Source organism: Gekko japonicus, unplaced genomic scaffold (assembly GCF_001447785.1).
Source record: "Gekko japonicus isolate JY-2015 unplaced genomic scaffold, Gekko_japonicus_V1.1 scaffold9, whole genome shotgun sequence".
NCBI lineage: Eukaryota > Metazoa > Chordata > Lepidosauria > Squamata > Gekkonidae > Gekko > Gekko japonicus.
The window spans coordinates 1,888,261-1,914,724 of record NW_015168044.1 but is presented as its reverse complement, the minus strand read 5'-3'; the positions used below and the strand labels follow the sequence as shown (position 1 = coordinate 1,914,724).

General features: G+C 44.6%; 1 protein-coding gene across 3 annotated transcripts in view; it reads left to right on the top strand.

The window, feature by feature from the left end:
• The window catches only part of TACC1 (transforming, acidic coiled-coil containing protein 1), a 61,819-nt gene that overhangs the window by 17,044 nt on the left and 18,311 nt on the right, over positions 1-26,464 (top strand). Inside the window, exons 3-6 of one of the 3 annotated variants that reach the window (XM_015414233.1) lie at positions 5,699-6,827; positions 12,159-12,194; positions 21,355-21,415; positions 21,732-21,858. In XM_015414233.1, the coding sequence (XP_015269719.1) occupies positions 5,699-6,827; positions 12,159-12,194; positions 21,355-21,415; positions 21,732-21,858 (1,353 nt within the window). Of the gene's footprint in view, positions 1-5,698; positions 6,828-12,158; positions 12,195-21,354; positions 21,416-21,731; positions 21,943-26,464 lie in introns of all 3 variants that reach the window. The other 2 variants (XM_015414231.1, XM_015414232.1) reach the window with 2 other exon arrangements.

Genomic DNA, 26,464 nt, shown 5'->3' with positions numbered 1-26,464 from the left:
AGACCCACGCAGTATGTGCATTTTTTAAACCCCTGGAGGTTCCATGATCCGAGCTCCCAATTAATGCCGTAGGCTCTGAGTGGTCGACTTACACTGGGTGTTCCATGGTTTAAACCTGTGTGTGGAAAGTCACTGGGTGACTTTCAGCAAATCATTCTCAGCCCAGCCTACCCCACAGGGTTGCTGTAAGGAGAAAAAATTGGAACCAGCTCATCCTAGCCATGCTACATTGCCTTCCTTGCAGAAACGGTGCAGTACAAACCAGAGGAATGAATGCGTGAGATGGACAGTTCAAAGCTGCCAGGCACAGTCCACCTAGAAGTTCTCCTATGTAATCTCCATTGAAATGAATGGGAGCTGCACAAGAGGGTGTTGAAGGAGTACTATAAATACTTATCTGAGTATTTACAGTCCGCTTTCCACCCCAAAGTAGCTTACATAATTCTCCTTTACTCCATTTTACCCTCTCATCAACCGCCCTGAGATGGTAGGCTAGGGTGAGAGACAGTGTGATTGACCCAAGGTCACCCACCAAGTTTGTGGGACAGAGTAGGGATTCGAACCTGGGTCTCCTTGATCATGCCATGACACGTTGATCACTCCATCACTTTAAAGACATGTACTGTGGGCTGAACTTCCACAGACAAGCATCTGCTGTATTAGATGCAGGAAGCATTTTGCATAAAACTGTTCTGGATGCGATATGTGAAGCATCATTCATGCCAGATGTAAGAACTATTTTCCCTAAGTTCTTTCCAGCTGCTCTGGAAATGTCCTTTGAGTGATTTCATGCCTGAGAGGGTGATACTATTTGGATCTTCCATATTTGGCATTAAAAGTTTCAGGCCAAACTATACCCCAACAGTGTTCATGTCTGCTTTTTCTTTAGGCCATGTGGTATAAGCATAGTCCTTCTGTGAGAAATAATTTTTCTGCAGCTGCTGAAGCGCCTAGGGGCTCTCTCAGTTCTGTTGAGGTGCTGTCAGGCCCGCCCTTGATTTCTTTGTTTGTGCATGTGTTCAAATGTTAGGGATTCTGGTTATACTCCCCGGGCCTCTCCTGCAATAAATAAAAAAGAGACATACATTCACCTCAGATGAGTTGTCTGGAGCCTCAGCGATGATTGCCAAAGAGACATGCTTAGCAGAAACCTATCACACCCTCTTATAATCTCATAGTATATCTCCTTTCTCTCCCCCACCCACAGTCTATAAACGAATCCTAAGAAAAGGCCAAGGTTTGCAGCAAGCCCTGACAATTCCTTGATCTGGTGGGAACGAAGGAAAGTGAAGATCTGTGGGGAAGAGCACCTGTCTGGTTGAGTCCTGGGGCACAAGTTAATTAAGTAGTTGACATATTTATATCCCATCTTTTGAGTTTTATGAAAAACGATCCCAAAGACTAAATTGACTGTGGTGTATGTTTCCTAGTCCAGACACATAAAGTATTGTTCCGTGCTAGCCTGTCCTAGGAACAGCTGTTTTCAGATGTTTCCTGGGTGGGTGTTGTAGCGGTATGGTTTTCCCCATACTCTCTGCTGGGTTGTGTTTTTTTGTCTAGAATTCTGCATGAAAGCCCCCCACCTCCCAGGTCTATAATTGGAATACATTATGCAGATTCCGCAAAATGAATGTAAATTCCCAATTCAACTGGTATCCTTTGTTCTTGTGGAGGAGCAGCGGAGAGGTTCAGCACCTCTAGTTTCATGTCTGAGGCCAGATCACAGGGCATGCTGGAGTTCCATGATGGAATCTCCCATCCCAACTTTTTCTTTCTTTCTCATATAACCCTGAAAACATGTCTGTCTAGTGCATCTTTACTTTCCTTTAAGGAGCTTAAAATGACATCCATTCTCCCTTGTCTGCTTTATTTTCACAAGAGCCCTGTGAGGTAGATCAGGCTGAGACTATATAGCTGTCCCAAGACCATTTAGTGCTGAACCTCTCCGCTGCATTCCTCCACAAGAACAAAAGATACCAGTTGAATTGGGAATTTACATTCATTTTGCGGAATCTGCATAATGTATTCCAATTATAGACCTGGGAGGTGCAGGGCTTTCATGCAGAATTTTAGACAAAAAAATACAACCCATCAGGGAGTATGGGGAAAACAATACCGCTACAACACCCACCCAGGAAACGTCTGAAAACAGCTGTTCCTAGGACAGGATAGCATGGAACAATTGGTTGGTATCTTGGTACAGGCTAGCACGGAACAATTGGTTGGTAACAATTGGTTGGTATCTTGGGGAGAGGCTCCATCAACTACCCTGCGAGTCTGGAGCCTCTCCCTCAAACCCCCTCCCCTCCAGCCCCCAGAATATACCCTATGTTTTCCCCATTGACTTCAATGGCCCATAGGATATAATGGGGCTGAATTGCCGCCGAAATTCGGTGGCAATTCAGCAGCAAGCCAGTTCAGATCAGAGAATCTGAATCGGCCTGCAGCAGCTTGAAAGGGGGCCGAATGGTCCATTTTCGGGGGTGCATTCGTTTTGGACGAACCGAATGCACATCCCTAACAGCTGGGGGAGTTAACTTCCTTCTTCCCTGGCACTGCAAGCTTGAATTCATGTCAGGATCCCCCATGGCTGCATTGTGCAGCAAAACTGCACACTGCGATTTGACCGCAGATCGCCAGTATCGTGTGTTGTTTGACCTTGAATTATATAAGCAATTAATCAGAAGGCATTTTTAATTGCAGATTCTTTAAGTTCACCTTGAGTAATTGATGGGAATTGGCTGCGATATGCAAATATTATCTGATTTAATAAACTGGTCAGATTTGGGTGTTCAGTTATAAATTTCTGTTCATCATCAGCAGAAGACCGAGTACTTACTATGGATGGTTAAACAAGGTACTTGGTGCTCAGTTGCTTGAAAGGTCAAAATCCAGCCTTATTTAAAACTACTGTAGTTCTGCACTAGTTTTGTTTATTCAGGAGGAGAATCGTACTAATAATTTTTTATTTTTAGTTTATTTACTTTTTATGGTCCACTTTCTCATTGAGACCATTCTCTCTTATGCATGAATTTTCTAAAATTTATTTACATTGTTTTTAAAATTTATTAATTTTTCAACATGAAAAAATACAAATACAAAATGGACAATGTAAAACAATTAACAGCATAAACAACAGGATCAAAAAGTAAGTTAAGAAAAAATATATAAAAAATCTTAGTGACACAGAAATAAGGATATATATGGTATCAACAGTTTAACATTAACAAATAATGACAGAGGCTTAAATATAGACAAGACTTAACCACAAATTCAAATCATTGACTACATCTGGTATTACATCATGGTGAACTAAATATTCTAGAATAGGCAACCAAATTATAGCAAAATTTGTGGAAGATTTATAAGAATTTGCATCATTTATCCTATCAGTAATTTTTGACATAATATACGGTTTCCATAGTTTAGAATGCCAATGCTGCCTATTTGGACTTACAGTATTTTTCCAGAACAATGCAACAGTGTTTTTAGCTGCAGACAGTAAAATAGTTATACGTTTACTAGTATCTCCAGAATATATTTTGGCTTGCCACCTGTTCAACCGTAAATTGCAATTCAACCCCTGTAATGCCTTTAATTTGATTAATGACATATTTCCAAAATAATTCCAGCCTGGGACATTCAAGCCAGCAATGCGTGTAGTTACCAAGATTTCCACATTTTCTCCAACATAATGGTGATGTGGTCCACCTTTCTCACTGAGACTCAAGGCAGATTACAAAATGTAAATCAGTGCCAGTCAATAGGATGTTACATCTAATAAGCGATGTAATAGGACTAGGAATTGCAGACAGGGTTGTCTTCTGAACAAAGTTTAAGTGTAAAATGTGACAAGCTAAGGGTGGGGGCTGCTACAGAGAATGCTCATGTACGGGCAGTTGTTGGTCTTGCCTGTCTGCAAGGTGGCACTTGCAGAAGATCCCACTCAGATGAACGACGTTGTCGTGGTGGGACATAGGTAGAGAGGCGGTTTTGGCAGTATGAGGGTCCAAGGCCTTGAAGGCCTTTGTATGTGATAGTTATTACTTTGAATTGTGCTTGGTAACTGATGAGCAGCCAATGAATAAAGTGTCATGTGAAAAAATAACTATCTTTAGGAAGTTAGCATACTGGGAAGCAGACCTCTAGCTCTCCTGGTAAAGTAACACTTCAGAATGCACTGGGGGGGGGAGAGAAGTTAGATGAGTGAACTTCTATGCTAACAACTTGCAGTAAGAAAACTAGCCTGCTGTGGCTGGAAGAAGCTTTCTGCAACAGGAGTGCTGTGTGGTTGACAAGCCCTCAAGAAGCTGTGCAGCCTTGACAGAATGCCTCTGGCTTTGTCCTGAGAGCCAGTGCAGCATTGCAGGAAGCAGTTGTCCAAATCAGCCTCTTGTCTTGGGAGCACAGCTTGCAAGCTTCTAAAAAAACTCAGTGTGCTTGATGTGAACCCAAGTTAATTGTCTTCCCTTCCCTCATGCTGAACAGGAAATCATTGCTGCATTCAGATGTCACGACCACTCTCTCATTTGCTCAAGTTTGTAGCAAGGCAGGATGTGCTTTACCCGACTACTAAAGGCCGTTAATATAGCAGCAGGCAAACGTTGCTTGGAAGAGAAGGAGGTTTCACCACTGGGGAGCCGCCACAGAAAACACCCTGCCTTTGGTAACCAGTCACCTGATTTCTGAAATGGGGGGGGGGGTAATCTGAGAAGGCGCTTGAATTTTCGGGGTCTGTATCAGATTATTATAAAATGTCACAGGGGCTTTGTGCATGAACATAACTGACTCCAGTAATCCTTAAACCTTGGCTTAATCTTCCCAGATATCTCTCTGCACAGCACTGGCCTTGGTCATGCCTGACCTAGGGTAGTTTGCGGCACTATTATTTTAAAGAGAAAATGAGAGAGAAGGATGATAACAGTGTGGGGAGCTGGGAGAAGAGAAATGGAAACTAATGGGAAGCATACTAAACAGAGGCCGAGTTCTCACTGAGGTGTTCAGCTTTTGTCTGGGCTGTACTGCTTCAGCTACTGATGGCAGCCCACGTGACTGGATGCTCCTCCGTACCAAAGAAAACCCCCTCTGTGTAGAAGATAAGTATGCCAAGGGCAAAAAGTGTTAAGCATAACCTTCTCCCTGACAAGCTAACTTTTTGTATGCAGGGATTTAAAAAAATTAATCATATGAGCCCCCACCTCAGGGTAGCACAGCCCAGACACAGGACTAGAGTCGTGGTGAATAAAATCTAAAAACTGGTCCCATGATGGAGCTAAACATGCATTCCAGCGCTGACAATCAGGCTGAAGCTCACCACCGCAGCATTATTTATATAGGAAGTGTGCTCTTAACATCACTGCCACGGGGGGTGGGGGGGTGGCTAGAGCATGGATGGCTTCAAGAGGGAATTGGATAAACATATGGAGCAGAGGTCCAAGTGGCTATTAGCCACAAGGTATAGATAGGAACTCCTGGTCTGGGGCAAGTGATGCTCTGTATTCTTGATACAACAATGGGAGGCAACAGTGGGAGGGCTTCTAGTGTCCTGGCCCCACTGCTGGACCTCCTGATGGCACCTGGTATTTTTGGCCACTGTGTGACAGAGTGTTGGACTGGATGGCCCATTGGCCTGATCCAACATTGGCTTCTCATGTTCTTATGTTCTTAACTTGGTTCTTCTGTCTTTCTTATTTTTCAGCATCTCATGAAGGTGATGTGGACTTGGTAGACAAATTTTCAGAGAAGAGCTTGCTGCAGAAGGACTTGGCTTCAGCAGAGGATGATTTGCAGGCAGACACTGCAGTCCCACAAGCTGACAAGCCATTGGCATCAGAACCCGAATTTGAGCTTGGCAGGGCTTCATCAATGACTCCCTGTGCGCCAGCAACGGAACCATCTGCAGAACAGCCTGCAGCCGTGGCAGAGGAAAGGGCTTCTCTGGGAAAGTCTGATCTAGACCAAACGTTAGCAAGCTCCATCACCCAAGGGGAACAACAGAGGACACCCTTGGAAGACGCAGAGGTCGAGACTGAAGGGTCCACGGGAGCCAAGCTGAGTGGAGAAGCACTTGCTGTGAACAAAAGCAAGCTCCCAAGAGCAAAGCCTTTTGGCCTGCAGAAGAAAATGGGAGGAGAGAACGCTGAAAGCGAAACAGCCACAGAGGGGATCCCTGTACCCAAAGCTGCCTACCGCTTTGACCCAGAGACATACAACGAAAACATGAACCCATTTGTGATGGGAGGCTCCAGGCTCCAAAACTCTCCTCCTCCTTCTCAGCAAGGCTTTGTGCTTCCAAAGAGCGACACAAAGGAGTCCAATTTTGGGGCAGTTGGCGAGCTGGAGGGCCGAGCGGTGAGACTAGAGTTTGATTTTGTGGAAGGAGAAGAGAGCACGGAGGCCAAGAAAGCCCCGCTGAGGAAAACCGGCAGAAAGCCAGCCAGCAGATTGTCTCCTAAGAGGCAAAGAGGTGGTGCCACCCGACCTGTGGCAGGCACCGAGCAGGTAGCGAAAGCACCTGCTGCTGATGCACTTGAGGCGCCACTTCCTAAGGCCTCCCACCCGGTGGACAGCAGCCAATGGGGTGATCCTAACTTCAACCCCTTTGTGGGCAGCTCAGCTTTGCAGAGCTCCCCAACTTTGCAAAAGGGTTCATATCACTTTGAGACGGTGGACCCGTTCAAGCCCTCTGATGGTGCTGGAACTGACTCCTGCCCCACTGCAGAGAACAGCCTCAATGAGATTTTGGAGTCCCAGGTGCTGGAGATCCATGGAGGTGAACTGAAGACAGGCTCAGCTTCACCAAAGAAGGCCAAATCACGGTTGATAACGTGAGTGATGACGGCCTTGGGACCTCTAGCTCCATCAGAAGGGGTGGTAGCCCTCTGGCTGGCAAAGATGGATGCGGGGCCGTGCCTCACTCACACCAGGCAGGGCAGAATTATACAGATATTTGTTATGTATTGAATCACTCTTTTGTTAGTCATGAGCAAGAGGCATGGAGCTATTTGGGGTTCTGAAGCTCTGCCCCTTGACCTAGCAGTTCCCAAAGTGTGGACCAGGGCATATGAGAGAGTAGCCAGTTAAATATTTAAATCCTCCTCTGAGTGCCAAGGACGAATCCCCTCACCCAACACAAGAGGCTGCTTGCTGAATCTCAGCACATCACTATTCTGATTGCTTCTGTTCCCAGTCATCCCCTGCTTGGGGGTGGCAGGGGGAGGGATAGGTAACTCTCCAGTGTCTCTGTAGAATGAATCACTTAGAACAGAGATGCAGCAGACTTAACCCATCCCAGATGAGGCTGCTTGTTGCATCTCTTCATGAGTCTCTGTGTTTGGCTTGCCACCTTGTAAATAGGAGGCATGCCTAGAGTGATACAGGCATGCAAGGTAGGTTCCTCACTGGGCAGCTATTTCTTACCTTTTAAACACTTGGTGTAGAAGAGTGATGTGTGCTTCCAGCTATAGTTCTGCAAAATAAAAGCAGGCCTCAGCTGTTGGAGGTGTGGGAAGCCTCTTCCAAACCTGGAGCCTCTGTTATAAGGGCTAGACACTTGCATTGTTCAAATGAGAGTCTTGGGATTCTGAATTCTGCATTTGGATGGACACATAGAATATATGGAGCCCCAGGTGTAAGGATCGGCCTTATACTGAGCCAATTAATAGAGACCAGCATAGTACAGACCTGCCATCTCCTGACAGCTTAAATAGACACCGTGCATGGGGGCTTTTACATATGGAGCACCAGTCAACCACTAAGCTATGGTGCTTCCCTGTGAAAACAGGTTTTCTAAGTTTGACTGTAAGCCCACCTAGTCCAGTCCACCTGGCTGAGCAACACAGCAGAGTCTGGGCTGAGGCTGTTTTAGCCTTCTAGACCTTAGTAACTAGAGATGCCAAGCACTGATTGCATGGCTGTACCTCGTATGTGCTGTATGCCCAAAATGGGTCCATTCTCCATTTAGCTTCTGGGATGCAGGAAGGCATTCAGAGGTGAGTGTTCCTGTCAGTCAAACTGCAAAGTTCCCCAGCATGATTAAATAGATGGGATTGTGTTCTAATAAGTAGCAGTGCCTACAGACACTCTTAGGAGTAAAATTGTTTCTGGACTGTATCACTTTACACTGCAGGTGAGTAGACTGTATGATTGGATATGCTAACACCCTCTGTCCACGGAAGACTAGCAAGTCAGTGAAAGGACCCTAGCTTTGTCTTCTTCTTGGCATACCAACTTTCTTTGTATAAGGTCTCTTTTCCCCAAAAGGGGGGTGTCCAATTCTTCTGTCCACAGTAGTACAATGTAGGAACAGTTTTTGCTGTATTTGTTTAGAGACCCTGACCCTGTGTTTTAAAAAGTGAGTGGCTGTAGCTGTTGAGAGGGATTGGGATTGCAAGACTGGGGACTGGCAAGTTATGATTCCAAATAAGCATCTGATGACTGTGTGTTTTTGGGCACCCATTGTGCATCAGTGTGTTTGGTGGTGGAAAGTGCCATCAAGTCACAGCTGACTTATGGCAACCCCAGAGGTCTTTTCAAGGCAAGAGATGTTCAGAGGTGGTTTGCCATGGCCTGCCTCTGTGTAGTGACCTTGGTATTCCTCTGTGGTCTCCCGCCCAAATGCTAGCCAGGGCTGACCCCACTTAGCTTCTGAGATCAGGCTAGCACAATCAATGTAATTAGGTGACCCCAAGTACCTGCGGTGGCTCAAGTGGTTAAGATGCTGGACTGCAGGCTGTGGAAGGTCAGTAGTTCAGCAGTTCAAGACCCGGGTGCCGCAAGACGGAGTAAGCTCCCATCTCTAGTTCCAGCTTCTGCCAACCTAGCAGTTCGAAAGCAAGAAATTGCAAGTAGATAAATAAGTACCACTTCAGTGGGAAGGTAACAGCGTTCCGTGCGCCTTGGTGTTTAGTCATGCCGGCCACATGACCACGGAAACATCTTCGGACAGCGCTGGCTCTTCGGCTTTGAAACGGAGGTGAGCACCGCAAGCCTAGAGTCGGATTCGACTGGCTTTCGAGCAAGGGAGCCTTTACCTTTAAGTACCTGTACGGTGGGAGAGGAAGAAAATTCTATTCACTTTCTCAACACTAGACATAAAGATACTGTCCTGTTTTGCAGGACTTGTGTAAGGTTTATTGAGGTTATGTATATGAAACAGTTGAACATTTGAAATGTGTTCTGTAAATGATTACTATTCTTATTAATAATAGTTTATCAGTATAAGTTGCCACTTGAAAGCTACCTGTCTTGCAGTTACCACATGAATCCCGATACATTCAGGTGGGGGTAGCCATGTTGGTCTAAAGCAGCAGAACAAATTTTGAGTCCACTGGCACCTTTAAGACCAACAACGTTTTATTCTGGGTATAAGCTTTGATGTGCATCTTAAGAATCTGAAGAAGTGTGCATGCACACAAAAGCTTATACCCAGAATAAAACTTACTTGGTCTTAAAGGTGCCACTGGACTCAAGCTTTGTTCATATGAATCCAGTTTTCATTCATTCAGACTGGGGAAAAGGGGGCTTTGATTGGTAAAAGCCTGAAGGGGCACTTGCAGTTCTGCTGCCACTAAAGATGTTGCTCTCTTGAGAAGAAAACTGTTGCTCCTTTCCCATACAACAGGATGCAGCCAGGGAAGAGCAAAAGTTAACTTTCACTCAGAGCATCAAAATAGCTTGAGCCAGTCACGTTTGGATTGCACAAGAGGCAGAAATCCAGCAGCCTTGGATGGAGAAAACCTGATACAGTCTTGTGGAAGGCCAGCAGAGCAGAAATGACGCTTGTACAGGGGAGCTACATTTCCCCCATGGCTGCTTTAGACCTTCCCTCTTTAATTATTAAAATTTAATTATTAAGCGCTCCAAGGGCAGTCACAGGACCAGTGAGAGCCAAGGGCGGAATAGCCAAACAGGGTTTGGAAGTGCTTAGAGCAAGCAGTTCCAATGCCATTGGCTTACTTAGATAGGACTTGCGTCTCCCCCTCTGTGTCTCTTAAAGCCCAAAATACACAACACAAATTACGTAAGCCAGGACACCTTGAAACTTCTCCATTGCTCCATGTAGCTCCCAACACTGTGAGGGGGGAGGAGGAACTTCAGACTCCCCTCCCATGTTGTTTTCGCTGGTGGAAACTGCCATGCGGGGCTGTGCTGAGGAAGGGACAAACAGCACCCATGGCCATTTCCACTGACGACAAAAGTGTGGGAGGGAAGCCTGAAGCTCCTGTTCCCCATCACAGGGTCTGGAGCTGTACAGAGAAGGACAACCTATGCATGACAAGGTGTTGGGTCAGGCTCCCATATCCAGTTTGGTGTAGTGGTTAGGAGCGCGGACTCTAATCTGAGAGAACCGGGTTCAGTTCCCCAATCTTCCACATGCAGCTGCTGGTGTGACCTTGGGTCAGTCACAAGTTCTCTCAGAGCTGTTCTCTCAAGAGCAGTCCTTGAAAGAGCTCTCCCAGCCCCACCTACTTCACAGGGTGGGGAAGGGAGGGGAAGGGAAGGAGATTGTAAGCCACTCTGAGACTCCCAAGTGAAGGACGGGGTATAAATCCAATCTCTTCTTCTTCATCTTTTTCCTGACTTGTATCGCATGTGTTGTGTATTTTGTCCCTTGAGGTATCAGGTTTTCAAAATTCAGCAAATACTAGCAAACGGGTGAGAGTCAGAATTTCCACAATATGAAAAAAAATATTCTACACTGGAAGCTCTTCCATGAAAGAAATTGTATCTCATACCGAAATTGTCACTTATGCCGGTTGCTGAAATATTGGCCTGCGCTTCCCTGCCTGTGTGCACTGTACACATGAGAAGACTTAAATGTGCATGTATGATATCATCTACATGGATATACTTCTCAGGCAGAAACATTTGAAAGGGCTCTCCATTCCTAATGGAGGCGATCTGTTTTGTGCCAGCCAAACTGGGGACCTTGTAGAGAAGTGAGGGTCATTTGGGGGTATAGATCCAGTACACTGCAGCAGCTGGTATATATGGGGAGAGGGTAGGTGCCACTGGTGTTAGACAGCAGTTCAGATGTCCTGCAACAAATGTCAGCTCAGCTAGTTTATAAGAGGTGGGAGGTTAATAGGGGTGCCAGCCTCCAGGTGGGACCTGGGGATCCCCTGGAATTACAGCTGATGTCTCTGTGGTGTCATTCCCGCCCCCGCCCCCCCAAGTGCCCTGTCCTCGCCAGACTCCACTGCCTGGGGAGTTCCTTAAGCTGGAACTGGCAACCCTACCTCCCATCTCCCACTGGTGGCCAAGGGGGACCTGGCAACCCTAGTGGTTAGAGATCAAATGAGAACTTTGTCCCCCAAAGCTCACCTACTGGTACGCTTGGTGTCAGTGAGCAAGAGTGCATGAAATTGTGCCATAATAAGTAAAATTTTGTACCCAAGCCATCTGAACTCTGCATCTGGTAGGAATTATGCACATTTGCATAATTATTCTTCTATTCTACTTGCATTTTTTATACTCTCATGTAAAATTTTCTAAATATTGAGAGAACTTAAATATGCTTAAGTTCTGTTTCCAGCTCCTGGAAATCTCACTTGGCACCTCTCTGGCTTCTGATATTTGAGCTGGCTTTATCAGCATAACTTTTGAACGTACTTTTGTAGCTGTAAGGGCTAGAAACTTGGCTTAATAACTGTTGAATTCTGCACGCCGCGTGCTGTACCTTTTCTGTGCTCGCACATGAAACTGCCCTATTACTGAATCAGACTGTTGGTCTGTCAAGGTCAGTTTCATCTGTTCTGATTGGGCGCAGCTCTCCAGAGTCTCAGGTGGAGGCCTGTCACATCACCTTCTACCTAATACTGTTCACTGGGGATGGCGGGGAATTGAACCTGGGACCTTCTATGTGCAAAGCAGATGGTCTGCCACTGAGTCGCAGGTCCACCCAACTGTGTAGTTCTAACATAGGCACTGTGCGCAGCCTGCGAGCTCACTTCTTTAGAAATGTTCTGGTCTCCCAGCAACAGTGACCATTGGAAGTGTACATTTCTTCTTTCGCATGCTTCCCCACTCATGAAATTAAACTTTGCATTTTATCTAGCAAGGAAGTATATCCAGGTCTTTCACATGCTTTATTTTCTCCCCCCCCCCCTTCCATTTCTCTGCCTGTCTTTCTTGTCTGTCCATTATTGGTGCATCAGGACTACTGAACAAGTGAAATTTCTCTGTTTTCTGTTGTAAGTACTCTTTTTTTCTTTCTTTGTTCCTTGTTCCCTTTTGGGCTTTTTTCCCCCTTTGGGTTTTTGTCTCTGCTGCATGTAGCTTCCTCTTGGCCTTTTTCTTTTTTTTAAGATTGTTGTTTGGCTCTGGTTCACAGCCTCCTCTTAAAGACATTATTTCATCTGACAGCTTAGCTTCCAGTGAAACGAGGAAAGGGGAAGATGGCTGCGCAGCTCTCCCTGCATGTCAGACTTACAGTTGATTTTCTTGGCATTACTAAGAAATGGTGTGATCAGTGTCTTTTCCCTTCCCTCTCTTCCTCCTGTACTCCACACGATCCTAAGAAAATAGGGCTTTTTTCCCTGGGCCAGGGATTCTCAGATTGTGAACCAGTACGTCTCTAGAGGCAAAGGGATGGAGCTTCCTCAAGAGCGAATAAGTCTGAGCTCTGGAGGTCACAGTCGCTCCACTCTGTGGCATGAGTGCTGTCTTTGCCCTGTGCTTGTCTTCAGTGCTTTGTAGGACTGTGCAAGTTCTGTAGATGTGTGCATGGGGATATGTCCTGGGAATGCAGGTGCCTTTCTGATCTGCAGGAAATACAGTGGTGATATACCGAGGTGGTAGAATGGACTGCAGCACTTCAGATTACAGGTAGAGAATCGCTTTTTGGAATGCTCTCCTACATTTAGTAAAAACTTCCTGCCACTAGAAAAAAAGCACGGCAAGCAAATGGAAGAAGTTTAGAATCTTTATCCCTGCCGCGTTAGGTTTCTGTTTGCGTGTGTGTGTGTTTTTTTAAAGCAAAGGAATGTTCAGAGCTGTGCCCACCATTTTGCAGTCTGATCTGGAGTTCCCACAGCATTCTGCATGAGTGTGAACCAGGCCTTCGTGCCAGATGAAAAGTGATGGCGTCCTCATGGCTGCCACAAGGATGCCATTGCCATTTTACAGTCATTTTAAATCAGTGTGGTGGGCTGAAGCGCTCTTGTCCCCTTCTCAAGCCTTATCAAGTAGGAAAACAGTACCACACACACACACACACACAGGCATGCCTGCTTCAGCACTGGAAAAGGCATGATGGGGGACAAGCACACCACGCTGCTGGCCCAGTTAGGATTGGGCCTTTGTGGCATAATGGCATGCTGCTCCCCTAGGCTGAAGAGTTTGGGTGATGTCAAGAACAGCAGAGTGGGCGGTAGACCAGTCTAACACATGAAGCACAACCCCCAGGATGTTCTTCAAATGTCCTTGAAAACTGCCTACTGGATTGCTCCCTGTGTTAATTAAGGGCAGGGTCATATGTGCCCCCCACACACGCACATCAAAATGTCCCGGGTCATCCTGGAACATTTCCAGATTTCTGGTTGTGTGTGGGAGAAATTGCCATCTTGGTGACCCCCAGAAGGAAAATGCAGACAGACAGGCTGACAGAAGGACAGAAATGAGAGCAAGGGCCATTCAGGGTCTGTGATTAGAGCTCGTGCTCAAAAGAAAATTGAACTTAAATTGTTCGTTAGAATCTCCTAAATTCTGCATCTGGAAAAGTTGAAGCCTGAGACCTTTGTACAATGTTAGAAAGAGCCTTGTCCATGGCGCACTTTATGGCATGATTGAAAAAATGCACTTCTTGTCTCTCAGAAGCAGCATCCAAATGTTATGAGTTTTGCACAAAGCTGAACAAGTTGAGTTCCATAGTGCCAGCATCTGATCTCTAGTTACCTGGTTGAGGTATAACTGTGAGAAATGTTTTCCATTTGTGTGTTAAACATGCTTGCATGTAAATGTACCAAAGTTACTTATAGATGTTCTTAGTCGACCTGCCATATCAATGGCATTGATTGCAATTTGCCAGAAGATGACTGCCCCCAGCTTTCCCAAAGGTTTCTTATCTGATTGCCTGGAAGAGATTCTTCCTAACTCTCCATAGGTGACCAGGTGAATGGATATGTACGATATTCTGGTGCAAAGCCTAAGAGATGATGCTATGTGCTGTTGTATCTCAGAGCATGAGTTGTGCACCCTGCCTTGGCATGCATGAGCAACCCTCCAGCTCTGGTGCTCCTGGAGAATATGTTCTGCTGTGCTCTGTGCTGTGCCATTCCCTTTGTGTCCTCCCTTGCAGTGGTGTCAGGTGTTTTGCTCCCTGTCTTTGTTCCTAGCAAGAAGGAAAGCAAATAGAGACCATCAAGTGCGATGCGTTGTGCCTTGGTCTCCTTTGAAGTGCATCAGTCCATTTTTCTTTGGCTTGTCCAGAGATCTGCAACCAAACTTTGAGCCAAGTTGTTAGAAGTGGAAGGGTTTACTTTAGAAGGCTTTTGCAAGTGGAAACAGAATGCAGCTGGAAGAGCAGAAGCAGAGCTGGCACAAAGATGTGGCACGTAAGATGTAGCATGCCCCTTTCAGGCCTTCAGCCCTTAGGTGGGTTGCCCCACTAGTATTGCAGCAATTTTGATGGAGAGAAGGAAGAAGACCGGTTGAGGGTGAGGAGAAAAGTCAAACGTGGAAACCGTGGTAGAATAGACTTTAAGGGTAAAGTACGAGTCTGGAAATGTTGAAGACCATTGCTGACATCTGTCAGGGATGGCGATAGGATCTTGTCTTCTTTCCCTTTCAGGTACAAATCCCTCTCATTTACTTCATCCACCTGCAGTAAAACGGATAAAGGTGTTTCTTGGGGGAGGGAGTTATTTGCGGAGGAGGATGAATTATTTAACTGTTCGATGCAGAACAAAAACCTGTTTCTATGTCAGTCAAGAGAATTTGCTTTGGGCCGAGATGTTGTTTGTTGTTCGGATGCATGGGTGTATTATTCTTTTGTGGCCATGGTGGCATGGGAATCTCTCCAGGGAATGGCACTGCATAAGATTAATTAGTGGTGGAATTTAGAGGGAATGGGCTGGGGAAGTGTTTAATACATAGATCCAGGGTTCATGGTTTAGGGCTAAAAGTGAAAGCTGGGAAAACATGGGTGGGGAGTGAACGGTTGTGCAAAAAGGCTGAAGGGTTTGGAAGGAGGGGGAGGGTATGGGGGGGCTGGGATCCATTTGCTCGCTTAGCTTCAGAAGCAAGGACTGGGTGAGGGGAGGGGGACCGAGGTCCTGCAGCTCTTCTGGCACCAGGAAGTCTGTCTTGCACCACCCTTGCAAAGCCTACCAAGCCAGAAGACAGATAAGGGCTGGATGCATCCTGATACAGAGAGATCTGCTATCTCCTGCAAAAAATGTAGCTGTTCTTTCCCCAAAGCTGGGGTCAGCAATCTTTTCACAATTAAAGAGCCCATCTACTTCAAAATTCAGAGCTAGTGAGCGACAAAGAGCCAGCACAGGAATGCTCGTGCGCATAACTGAAAATATGCAGTGTACAAATATACATTCCTGATGTAATGTTTATGGCCTATAAAGTTTCTGCAGCCCAAACAATGGTTGTTGCCAGTTTTTGAATTAGGAAGTGGCGCACGTGAGGCTTCGTGATACACGGGAGCCACCTGCCCAGCAGAGTTCTAGCACACTGGTGTAAATCTGCACATGGTTCTCACTTGGATTTTATTTATTTATTTTCCGTATTTATCGTTCGTCTTTCTCACTGAGGCTGAAAGTGGATTGCACAGCAGACATTAATAACAGCCCATGCGAAGAGAGAGAGAGCTCGGTGTAGGTCGATATGATCAAAATGATGAGACGTCTAACAAACAGTGTTCTAGGGTACGAGGATCACTGAAATCTGAATGAGCATGGCATATTAGGCATGACATGGAGTACGGATATAATAAAGAAAATATTACATCAGGAGAAAACAATGAATTTACTGGCAACTCTTTACTTCTGTATTATTTTCCTCTCTGCCAAGGCCTTTAATCCCATGAAAATATTTTCATGCCGTTCCCTTCTCATACTGATTAATCTCTGCAAAGAACCTTAATTTAGAGATTTAATTTTTATAGAGCCATATTTAGTTTCAAACTGAGCTGTGTCTGGCTCTAGAGCCGTGCAGACCCGTGCTCTAAAGGAATTAAACCCTTACTAGGGAGGTTGTCACTTCTCCTTTCATGACTTCCAGAAAGCCTTAGGCATCATAAATTACAAAAAAAAAGTATCGCAATATTTTTGCAAATTGTTTGAATTCTTCTTTACACCATTTGTATTTAATGTTAACTAGGGGTTGGAAACAGTCTGCAAATCATGATTAAGAGAAAAATTCTGCCTAGCATTAATTGTGGTTAACAGTGGAGGGGTGTTATGTTCATAAGAACATAAGAGAACATAAGAGATGCCAATGTTGGATCAGGCCAAAGGCCCATCCAGTCCAACACTCTGTATCCCACAGTGGCCAGAAATACCAGTGCCATCAGGAGGTCCACCAGTGGGGCCAGGACATTAGAAGCCCTCCCACTGTTGACCCCCCCCCCCAAGCACCAAGATGACAGAGCATCACTTGCCCCAGAGTCCCTATCTATACCTTGTGGCTAATAGCCACTGATGGACCTCTGCTCCATATGCTTAGCTAATTCGCTTTTGAAGCCGTCCATGCTTGTAGCCGCCACCACTTCCTGTGGCAGTGAATTCCAAGTGTTAATCACTCTTTGGGTGAAGAAGAGTGATTAAGCGGAACACCTAGCTGGAAGAGAGCACGCCGTATTTTGATCCTTTAACCATGTGATGCTTCAGCTGTTTTTACATGTTACGTTTAAACTGAGATATGCACAAACATTGCTTCTTATGGGGTGGAGGAAACAAACTTCAACTCAGGCTGGCTCTTGCACACGCACACTCACATACACACACACACAACAACAAGAAGGACCCGGAGTTTACTTAAAATCAGGGGTCATTTGGTATGTTCGGGGCAGGAGGGAGGCATGGGCATGAGTTTAGCACAAGCCATGTGGGTACAACTTTACTGTGACAGCTGAATGCAGCTATGATCTCTGTAAGTTGATTGGTTAGCAGGGTAATTACATTGCTGACAGCAGAGTTAGCCTAAGAATGGCTTCACAGCAAAACAAACGTCAACAGAAGTTTTGGGGAGGCCTCTTAAAACATGATAGCGGATACATCAGGTGTATGTTTGCTAATTCTGAGTGTTTTCTGGTCTTCTGAATCCTTTTTTTTGTTCTGCCCTGTTTCACTTTATAACATATACCCCGCTGAAGAGTTTTAACCATTAAAGGGAAATCAAATACATTTCATGTGTTTTGCAGGAGCTTAAAATATAGTGCTTGCAAGTGTTAGCAAAGTAAGTCTTGCCAGAGACAAGCAGCTAGGTCAAGCCATTGTTCCTTGCGAGAACTCTGTGTCCCTGCAGTCTGCAAATCAGTTAGAGTAGGGTTTACACACAGTGACAGAACCAAAGATTTAAATCAGCTGTAATCTGTGGAAAGGCAAGGTTTTATTGAAATATTTTGTTTTGAAAATGATCGGACTGTCTGCAATTCTTATAATATCTCCACACAAACACCCCTTTTTAAATGCATTGTTGTGAGGGCATTGGGGTTTCTGAGCCAAGGGTTGGTGAAAGCCAAGGGAGGCACAGTATTTAGGGGTGGGCATCTGAGGCTGCAATCATGCGCAAGCTTATTTAGGGGTGTTTCATTGAAATCAGTGGAATTTACTTCCAATCAAACATGCGTAAGATGGCTGCGATCCAAATTTTTTACTTTAATGCTAGTTTGGTGTAGTGGTTAAGTGCACGGACTCTAATCTGGGAGAACCGGGTTTGATTCCCCACTCCTCCACTTGCACCTGGCTGGATGACCTTGGGCAAGCCGTAACTCTGGCACAGCTGTTCTTGAAAAAGAGCAGTTTCTGTCAAGAGCTCTCTGAGCCCCACCTACCTCCCAGGGTGTCTGTTGTGGGGAGGGGGAAGGGAAAGGAGCCGCTCTGAGACACCTTTGGGTAGTGAAGGGCGGGGTATAAATCCAATCTCCTCTTCTTCTTTCTTCTTCTTATTGTTTGCATGGATATAAACTCCATTCAGATCTGAAACTTACTTTGAATGACCATTTTTATAAAAATTGTCTTGTACAACTGTTAGATTTCAAAATGTATTTTGACATCTTTGGAAATGGGAATGTAATTCCAAAATGGTTGGCTCTGCGTTCACTGTATGAGATTGCAGTGGCAGCACAGGTTCTGTTTAAGCAGAAAATTAGCCAGCAGAGGGTGATCTGGGAAGAAGGCAGGCAGGGGCTCAGTTTTGCTCCCGCCCGCCCCCCGCCCCCGCCCCCGCTGGTTAATTGGATGGTGATGGAGGATGCCTGCTGGTATAATTGTGCCCTTCCCAGGGGGCTCCTTGATGTCTGACCTGCGGGAGAGAGCCAAGTCTGTTATTCGTTAACTTTCTCTTATATAGATGGCTGAAACTGGATGAATGCTTGGATGGAGAACTAGAAATAAATATTCTAGGGGTACAGCTCATGCTAGAGCATGTAGTGCTCACGCCCCATGTTTAAACTACTGGGATGATATCCTGGGAAGAACAAGGCAATCTTCTAGGAAGAACAGTTGCTGCTTAAAACCCACTGCAGATTTCTTTGATCTCACTATCTGAATGCAGTTTCGGTGTGTAAGTACCAGCTTGATCAAACCGCCGCTTAGATGTGATGTCGCTTGTGAGAAGGGTGGGATATAAATCGAAATAATAAATAAATGTCTGAATGAAAGCTGTACATAAGAATATGAGACCCTGCAGGATCAGACTAGAGATGTAAAATGTCCGGAAATTTTGAAGCTTGGAAAAATGGAAATTTTCAGAAAAATTGAAAAAATGCTACAATAGCACTTCTTTTTTCTTTTCCAGATTGAAAGTCATTCTGTTACTTTAGGAACCTAAAATATGACTATGGACATTTTTACTTGGCATGAAATTATCACAACTAGCATATTAAAAATATAGTGTATCCAAACAATTATTACAAACAGAATACCCACCCACATGCAAAAACAAAACTGAAACCTTTTCCTTTTCTTCTGACAATAGCACCTCCTAAAGGAAGAAATGCATCCTGTTCTTGCATTGGAGAGTTTCGTTTGTAACCTAGAACTTGCTTGTCCTCAGTGCACAGAAATTAGATCAATCTGATACCATACATATTTTAATAACATTTTTATTGATTTATATATATATATATATTTAACAACATGTATTACTTGTTAGTCGTATACAGTATCATTCAACAACATCTAATAAACAAGAAGAGAGAAGTTAACCATAAGCACAAAACTTATTAATAAAACACAAAATCTCTATATTTCTGAGGTAGTGCATATAATCGGGGTTGACAAGCAGTAATATATTCAAAAAACACAAACCATTTTTCCAAAAAATTAGAAATGATTCTTGAAAATATTTGAACACCTTGTCTTCAAATATTTTATTCATCATGTTAAAATAAAATGTTCCATCATCATTTTTTTTCTTTTTTCAATTTTTCGGGAAAAAACAAAAAAGGCTTCAGGAAAAAAACGGGCCCCCCGAATTTTCCCGGTTTTCCCCCAGGCCTTCACATCTCTAGATCAGATCAGTGGTCCATCTAGTCCAGCATCTTGTTTCACACAAAGGCCAACAAATTGCCCTGGAGGGCCAACCAGAAGAGTACAGGGACCAAGATCTTCCCCTGATGTTGCCTCCTAGCACTAGTATTCAGAGGTTTGCTGCCTCTGATTGTGGAGGTTCACCCTTGTCCACATGGCTGATGGACCTATTCTCCATGAATCTGTTTAATCCCTTTTTAAAGCCATTTGTGCTCATGGGCATCACTGTAGCCACTAGCAGTAAATTCCAAAATTCAATTGCTCATTGAGTAAAGAGGTACGTCCTTTTGTCCATCCTGTGCAACCAGCAGGTTTTTTTCCACTGGAACCAAACTAGGATTTCAAACTAGGATTTATAATTGTGGTGGATTGTGACATCAGAATGTGTTTATTTTACAAAATTTGTACCCCTCCATTCTCTTCTCATCAGGTCCACCATGGCAGCTGGCAGATTAAAACCATATATAATAAAAACATATATTTAAAATGAAATGAAAACACATCAAACAATTAAAACAAAGCTAAAATGCATATTGTTGTTGTTCAGTCGCACAGTCCAGTCCAACTCTCCGCGACCCCATGGACCAGATCACGCCAGGCCTTCCTGTCTTCCGTCGTCCTCTGAAGTTTGCTCAATTTCATGTTCGTTACATCTATGACACTGTCTAACCATCTCATCCTTTGCCATCCCCTTCTTCTTTGACCTTCAATCTTTCCCAGCATCAGGGTCTTCTCCAGTGAGTGCCCCCTTCTCATTTGGTGGCTTCAGTTTCATTATCTGGCCTTCCAGGGAACAGTCAGGGTTGATTTCTTTTAGGATTGACTGATTTGATCTTCTTGCAGTCCAAGGGACTCTCAAGAGTCTTGTCCAGCACCATAGTTCAAAAGAATCTATTCTTCGGCGCTCGGCCTTCCTTATAGTCCAGCTCTCGCAGCCATACATGACTACTGGGAATATGCTTTGACCATACGGACTTTTGTTGGCAGGGTGATGTCTATACTTTTTATCATGCTGTTTAGGTTTGCCATCGCTTTCCTCCCAAGGAGCAGGCGTCTTTTAATTTCATGGCTGCTGTCACAGTCTGCGGTGATCTGGGGTCCCAGGAATGTGAAGTCTGTCACTACAAAACATAAAAACAGCAATTGAAATACAGGGCAGGAAGGAGGGATCGCTGAGGGAATGATAGCCGAAACAGAAAACGTCTTCACCTACTGACAGAAGACAGGGACAGAAGGGGACAGTCAAGTATCTCTGGGGGAGAGAGCTCCAGAGTTTTGGTTCCACAACTGAGAAGGCCATTTTCCAGGTTGCCGTCCTCTTTGGGGAGCTAGGAGTGGCGGATGGTGGCAGACCTGAACTTGCCATACACAGTGTGTGAAACAGTTAAAAATACATATAATTTTTAGAGGAATAACTTGACTTGAACATTACAGTCATTGCTGGTTTTTTTCTCTCTCCCTCTCCCTCCAACTGGGGCTGTGTTTCCCTGCTAGTCACTGAAACCTGTGTTTTCAGCAGAGTTAGTTTAAGTTCTGGGCCTGCCTTTCCTTCTGCTGCCTGAAAGCTAACTTCATCTGCCTCTCTCATCCTTTTCCTCCCAAGAACCAGAAAGCCTAATACGGATCTGTATTCATTTTCTCGTTGCAGGAGTGGCTGCAAGGTGAAGAAATACGAAACACAGTCTCTGGTTCTAGATGTTTGCACTAAGGTAGGGACCACGCCTTACATTGTTATCCTCATGGAAGCAAGCTTAGATTGTGGGAAGGCCATGGCTGCGAATTAATTGTACATTCCAAAAGATGGGAATTCGTAGCTACATCCCTTTATTTGGATGGGCTAGACAGTCTGGAATCTGATCCAACATGCACTGGAGGAAAACAGAATTTTAAGATCCAGTGTCCTGATTTCCTCCCAAAGTTCATTCCATTTCCAGTCTTCTGATGAATATTGCCCCCTCCCAAGGCCTTCCCCAAATCTGGACTGATGTGCTCAGCCCTGTTTAAACTGCCTCCTGAATTGCACAGGATGACGAAGATGGAGCGCTCATATCCCATATTCCAGACCTTCCCAATCGGGATGGACGTGCCACCGATGAAGAAAAACTGGCTTCCACGTCCTCCATTCATAAGCCAGCTGAGTCAGAGGTGAAAGGTGAGCCCGAGGAAGACCTGGAGTACTTTGAGTGTTCCAATGTTCCTGTGTCTGCCATAAATCATACGTTTTCATCTTCAGAAGGTATGAGTACCATCTCTCTCTTCATTATACATATCTTTTGTCTAATGCCATAGATCATAGAGCATGTGGTTTTGGGAGGGCTATCAACCAGTTTATCAAATCAAAATCAACTCAATTTAATTAATTAATCACTTGCCTATTAAAAATAAAAGACTACGTAGATAGATGGATCTCCCACCATCATGGAACTCAAAGTTAATAATGTAGGATTGCTAAGTGGCCTCCCATCCAGGTACTATCCAGTACCATCCCTGCTTAGCTTCAGCAAGGTTGTTGTATCATGTCTTTTCCAACCTTTGGGAATCACTTAATTAACATCCAACTCTCTCTCAGTGGTCAGTAGTCATGGTAAATAAATGGTACCTCCAGGTTTTGAGGCAGGAAGAACACTAATTTCTGGAAGATGAGCAACAGGGAGAAGCTGTTGACTTCATGCACTTCTTGTGAGTTTCCCAGAAGCATCTGCTTGCCCATTATTGCGATCAGGATGGTGACCTACATGGACCTTTGGTGGTCTAACCCAGCGGGGTCCTCCTTATTGATTGACTGATTGATTGATTTCATTCTTATGTTGGAACATTGTTGGAACAGCTGGCTATTGTTAATATTTACTTTTTTCATGGCCCTGTTAACAGGAATGCTGCAGATCCAAAAACAAATTAACTGTGTGCCCAGAAGCTTGCATTCCATTGATTAAATTTGGCTTTCACAATGATCTACTAAAGTGGACTCGATCTACTAATTCAGTACATATCCAGCCTCCTTTTTTAAAAAACCAAGTAAGCTTTGATTAGTTGTGGGTGGCTATGCCCTGACTCAAATGCTCTGGATGTTTGCTGAATTTCTAATAGATTGGGTCCAGAATGTATCATGCCTTTAGGCCCTGTTTTGGTTTGAACCATGGCTTCAAGGTCTTTTAGCATAAGTGTACCACTTTCACTCCCCCATATCCATACTTTTTAGACTTTCCAAGATAAGGGGAGAAAGCACAGAGGGATTCTGGAGGCACTGTGCAGGGCTTCAGGCTCTGGATGCTGTGGTGTACGTTCACTGCAAAGTCGAGAGATGCTTAGGGTATTTGGAAATGTAGTTCTTACAATATGCAACATTTTGGGACATTGTAGGTAGAGTGCACTGTAGTGTCAGGGATGCTGAAGGCTATGGAAATTTCATATCCCAGGTTCCCAGCAGCCATGCAAGCTTACCCCAGGCTGCTGCGCCATCCAAGGCCTCAGTCTATGCTACATTGATCATCAAGGGGTCTCACTGCAATCCCACTTCACCCCAGGAAGGTGTCGGCGATGGAGAGGGCTTCTGGTAAATGTAGCATTATGGGTGGGGCAATTCTGAATCTGCTTTAGATAAGGCCTAGGGTTGCCAGGTCTCCTGCTATAGTGGGAGATCTCCCATCAACCCAGTATTTTCACTGCTGGCACCTGAAGTGCGAGAGGAATTGGGGGGGGGGGTGTAATTAGGCAATGTGTTGGTGTTGCTCTGGCATGTTGAGGTTACTTCTGGTGAGGACTCTAGGATTTGTAAATCTCTATGGTTTTACTATAGAAATTGTAATACTCGTCCCGTGTTGTCACTTCCAGTTACCACTGGAAGTGACATCAGCATACTGGTTAAATATGGTGTGCCAGTCCCCACCCCTTAAATTATCCCAAGAGTTACTGGATGTGGCCTGGCAATGCTAACTGGGCTGGACAGTCTGACTTGAAACTGACGGGAGGATGTGGGAGGAGGATTCTAAAATCCAGTGTTTTCTCCCTTCCCTTTCCTGAGCTCAGTCCCGTCACCTGTTTTGACATTACAGTGAACATCTTCACCTATTAGACTGGAACCCTTCAAACTGTTAGTTAGGAGTTCAGGAAGTGTGGTTTTGTTAATGCTTTAAGAAGTTAGATTATGCAATCAGTGAAAGAGTTCATGGTTAGCTTTTATAGTAAGCTCTTAGTGATGAAATCCTTGAAGGCATTTTCTTGGTACTTTCAAGTCTGTCTATTCTGGTACTGTTCCTGGCTGCATTTTGCACTCCTTTTCCCTGCATAATTTGCAGCTACTGTGTTTAAACATAATTAAAGCCCAAGCAACATTTAATCAGTGTCAGTGGCTTCCAGGTGCAGGCATCTAGAGCTGCCAGGCTGAATGTATATGGACATTACTTTCTTCTGCCTTAAATAATTTATCTTGAAGCACGTGAGAGAGCTGTAAAATGCCTGGGGTGGGGTGGAATCCTACAGGCTTATTTATCTCAGCAACTGACAATAAAGCAGGCAGTTAACTAAATCATGTTGGTTAGCTTGGGTTGATAAAAATTTAATGAAGTGGATTTTACATTTCGAAGGCAAACAAGACCTTTATTTATTTATTGTATTTATATCCTGCTTTTCAGACATATTGGTTCCCAGTGTGGTTTAGAAATGAAATCTGCCACATATTAAGATTATGTTTAGTTGTTGAGATGCAGTGTTCCTTTTTTAAAAATGTTGTTTTTGCAACAATAGACACCTGGCCTGTTGAGGCCTGTCAGAATGTTGAGATGTTGGTGCTGTGGTTGCTTGAGAGGATGATGAGGGAAGTGTCCCAGATGTTCGTCTTCTGCTCACATCTCCACCTTCCAGCTGATGGTGGCTTCTTATTACTAGGCCCTGTGGCCCAATGATATGAGCTTTCCTCATGCGGAAAAGACTGAACACCACAGAAGATATTTATCACGAAAGTCCCGGGAGCTGTTAAGATCTGGTGGCTCACTGAGAAGATAGAACCATCAGTTGGTAGAGATGATGGCAGGATGGGCATCTAAGATATTAGCCTGTTGGAAATGCCCCTCTGCTTAGCTACTTTCATCCCCAGAAAGGGAGGAAAGGCACGGGGTGGGGAGGGGGGAGTTCAGTTAAGGAAACACTGGAAGAAGAACTTAACCACCACCCCTGTTCCCAGGATTGTGTGAGTCACCCTGCAGCTCCTTTTTTAGAAGCAAATAATACCTCTGGAACTCCAGCTTCCCAGGGAGTCTGGCTGCAGGGCAGAGAAAGCCAAAGGGGGTAATAGAGCCTCTGGATGCTTTTCTCTGTCTATCTTACGTCTTTCTCTTTGCTTGATTTTCCATAGGGGATGGGAGTGAGAGAAGTGGGGATAGTTAACTGCTAAGGAAAGATGGTGACCATTAGAAATGCTTCTCTCCTGCCCTTCCCTAATCACCAACAGGTGTTCAGGGCCAGCATCTACATTGACTTAGAAAGAGTTCTGCATTTTGTTTTGTTTTATTGCATATTTTATAGCCCACTCTTGACCAATAAGGTAGACCTGAAGAAGATCACTAAATCAATTTCAAATGACATAAGTTAAATATGACATAAATTAAATCTAGACAACACTACACCGAGTGGGGAGAAAGGTTCTGCCCTCTCTCTTTCCTTGCTGTGCTGGGATGTTTCTACTTGGATGTTTTTGGCCACCTTGGCTTCCTTACTGCAGCATCCATAGGGTTTTGTCCTCTGTTTGGCCTGTTTCTGATCTGGTATGATCGTTTCTGGAAAGACTGTAACCAGAGCAACTTTGGCTGTTGTGTGAACAGGAAGAAATGCATTTTTGTAGGTCCCACCTATAATGGTGCCATTTTCTGTACCTCAGCCCTCGTGGCCACCTCCCCTTGCAGGGCTTTTGGGGGAGTTTAATTTTTTTAAAAATAACTAGATTGCGATAGCTCTATAATGTTGTAATGATCTATTGCAACAATGTACCAGTTCCGAGCTTCTGGAAGTGTCTAGCCCCTTTTGTTGCCTTGTTCAGCAGAAAGGTGAGAGTTGCACATTTTCCTTTATATCTCCATAGTGGAAAGGGCTAGTGAACTTACATTTTACATGGAACCTGGGAACTGGTACATCATTGCATAGATTGTTATAGCACTACAGGTATAGAGCCAGTGTTCCCTCTAAGCTGAGTTAGTGTGAGCTAGCTCACAGTTTTTTAGCCTCCGGCTCACACATATTTGTCTTCACTCAGGAAGGAGGGCTCCAGAGCAAACTAATTTACGCAGTAGCCAAATTGCTTGCTCACAACTTTAATTCTAGTAGCTTACAAAGTAGAATTTTTGCTCACAAGACTCCACAGCTTAGAGGGAGCACTGAGTATAGCTATTTCTCACTTTAAAAAAATGCAAACCCTACTCCAGAGGCAGAGTGGGGTATGGCAGCCACAGCTGGTTGAGGCAAGAGAAGTGCAAGGAACACTTTGTGTGAATGTTCCAGTGCTGTTGTCATTGCAACAAAAGCTGCGTGGAGAATTGTCTCTCTGTAGCAGCAGTCCAAGTTTGCCATTTTCAGGGAGTACTCCAAATGTGATCCTCCACTTGTAGCATGAAGTGGGTGCAGTCCATTCACCTCTTTCTTTTCTATGTGTGAGCCTAGCTCCAAACTGCTCCACTCAGTCTTCAGAAGATCAAGCATGAAAGCTTTCCCCATAAATACACTAGGGATATAACGTAGGAGAGATTTCTTGCGGGAAGGAGCTCACAAAT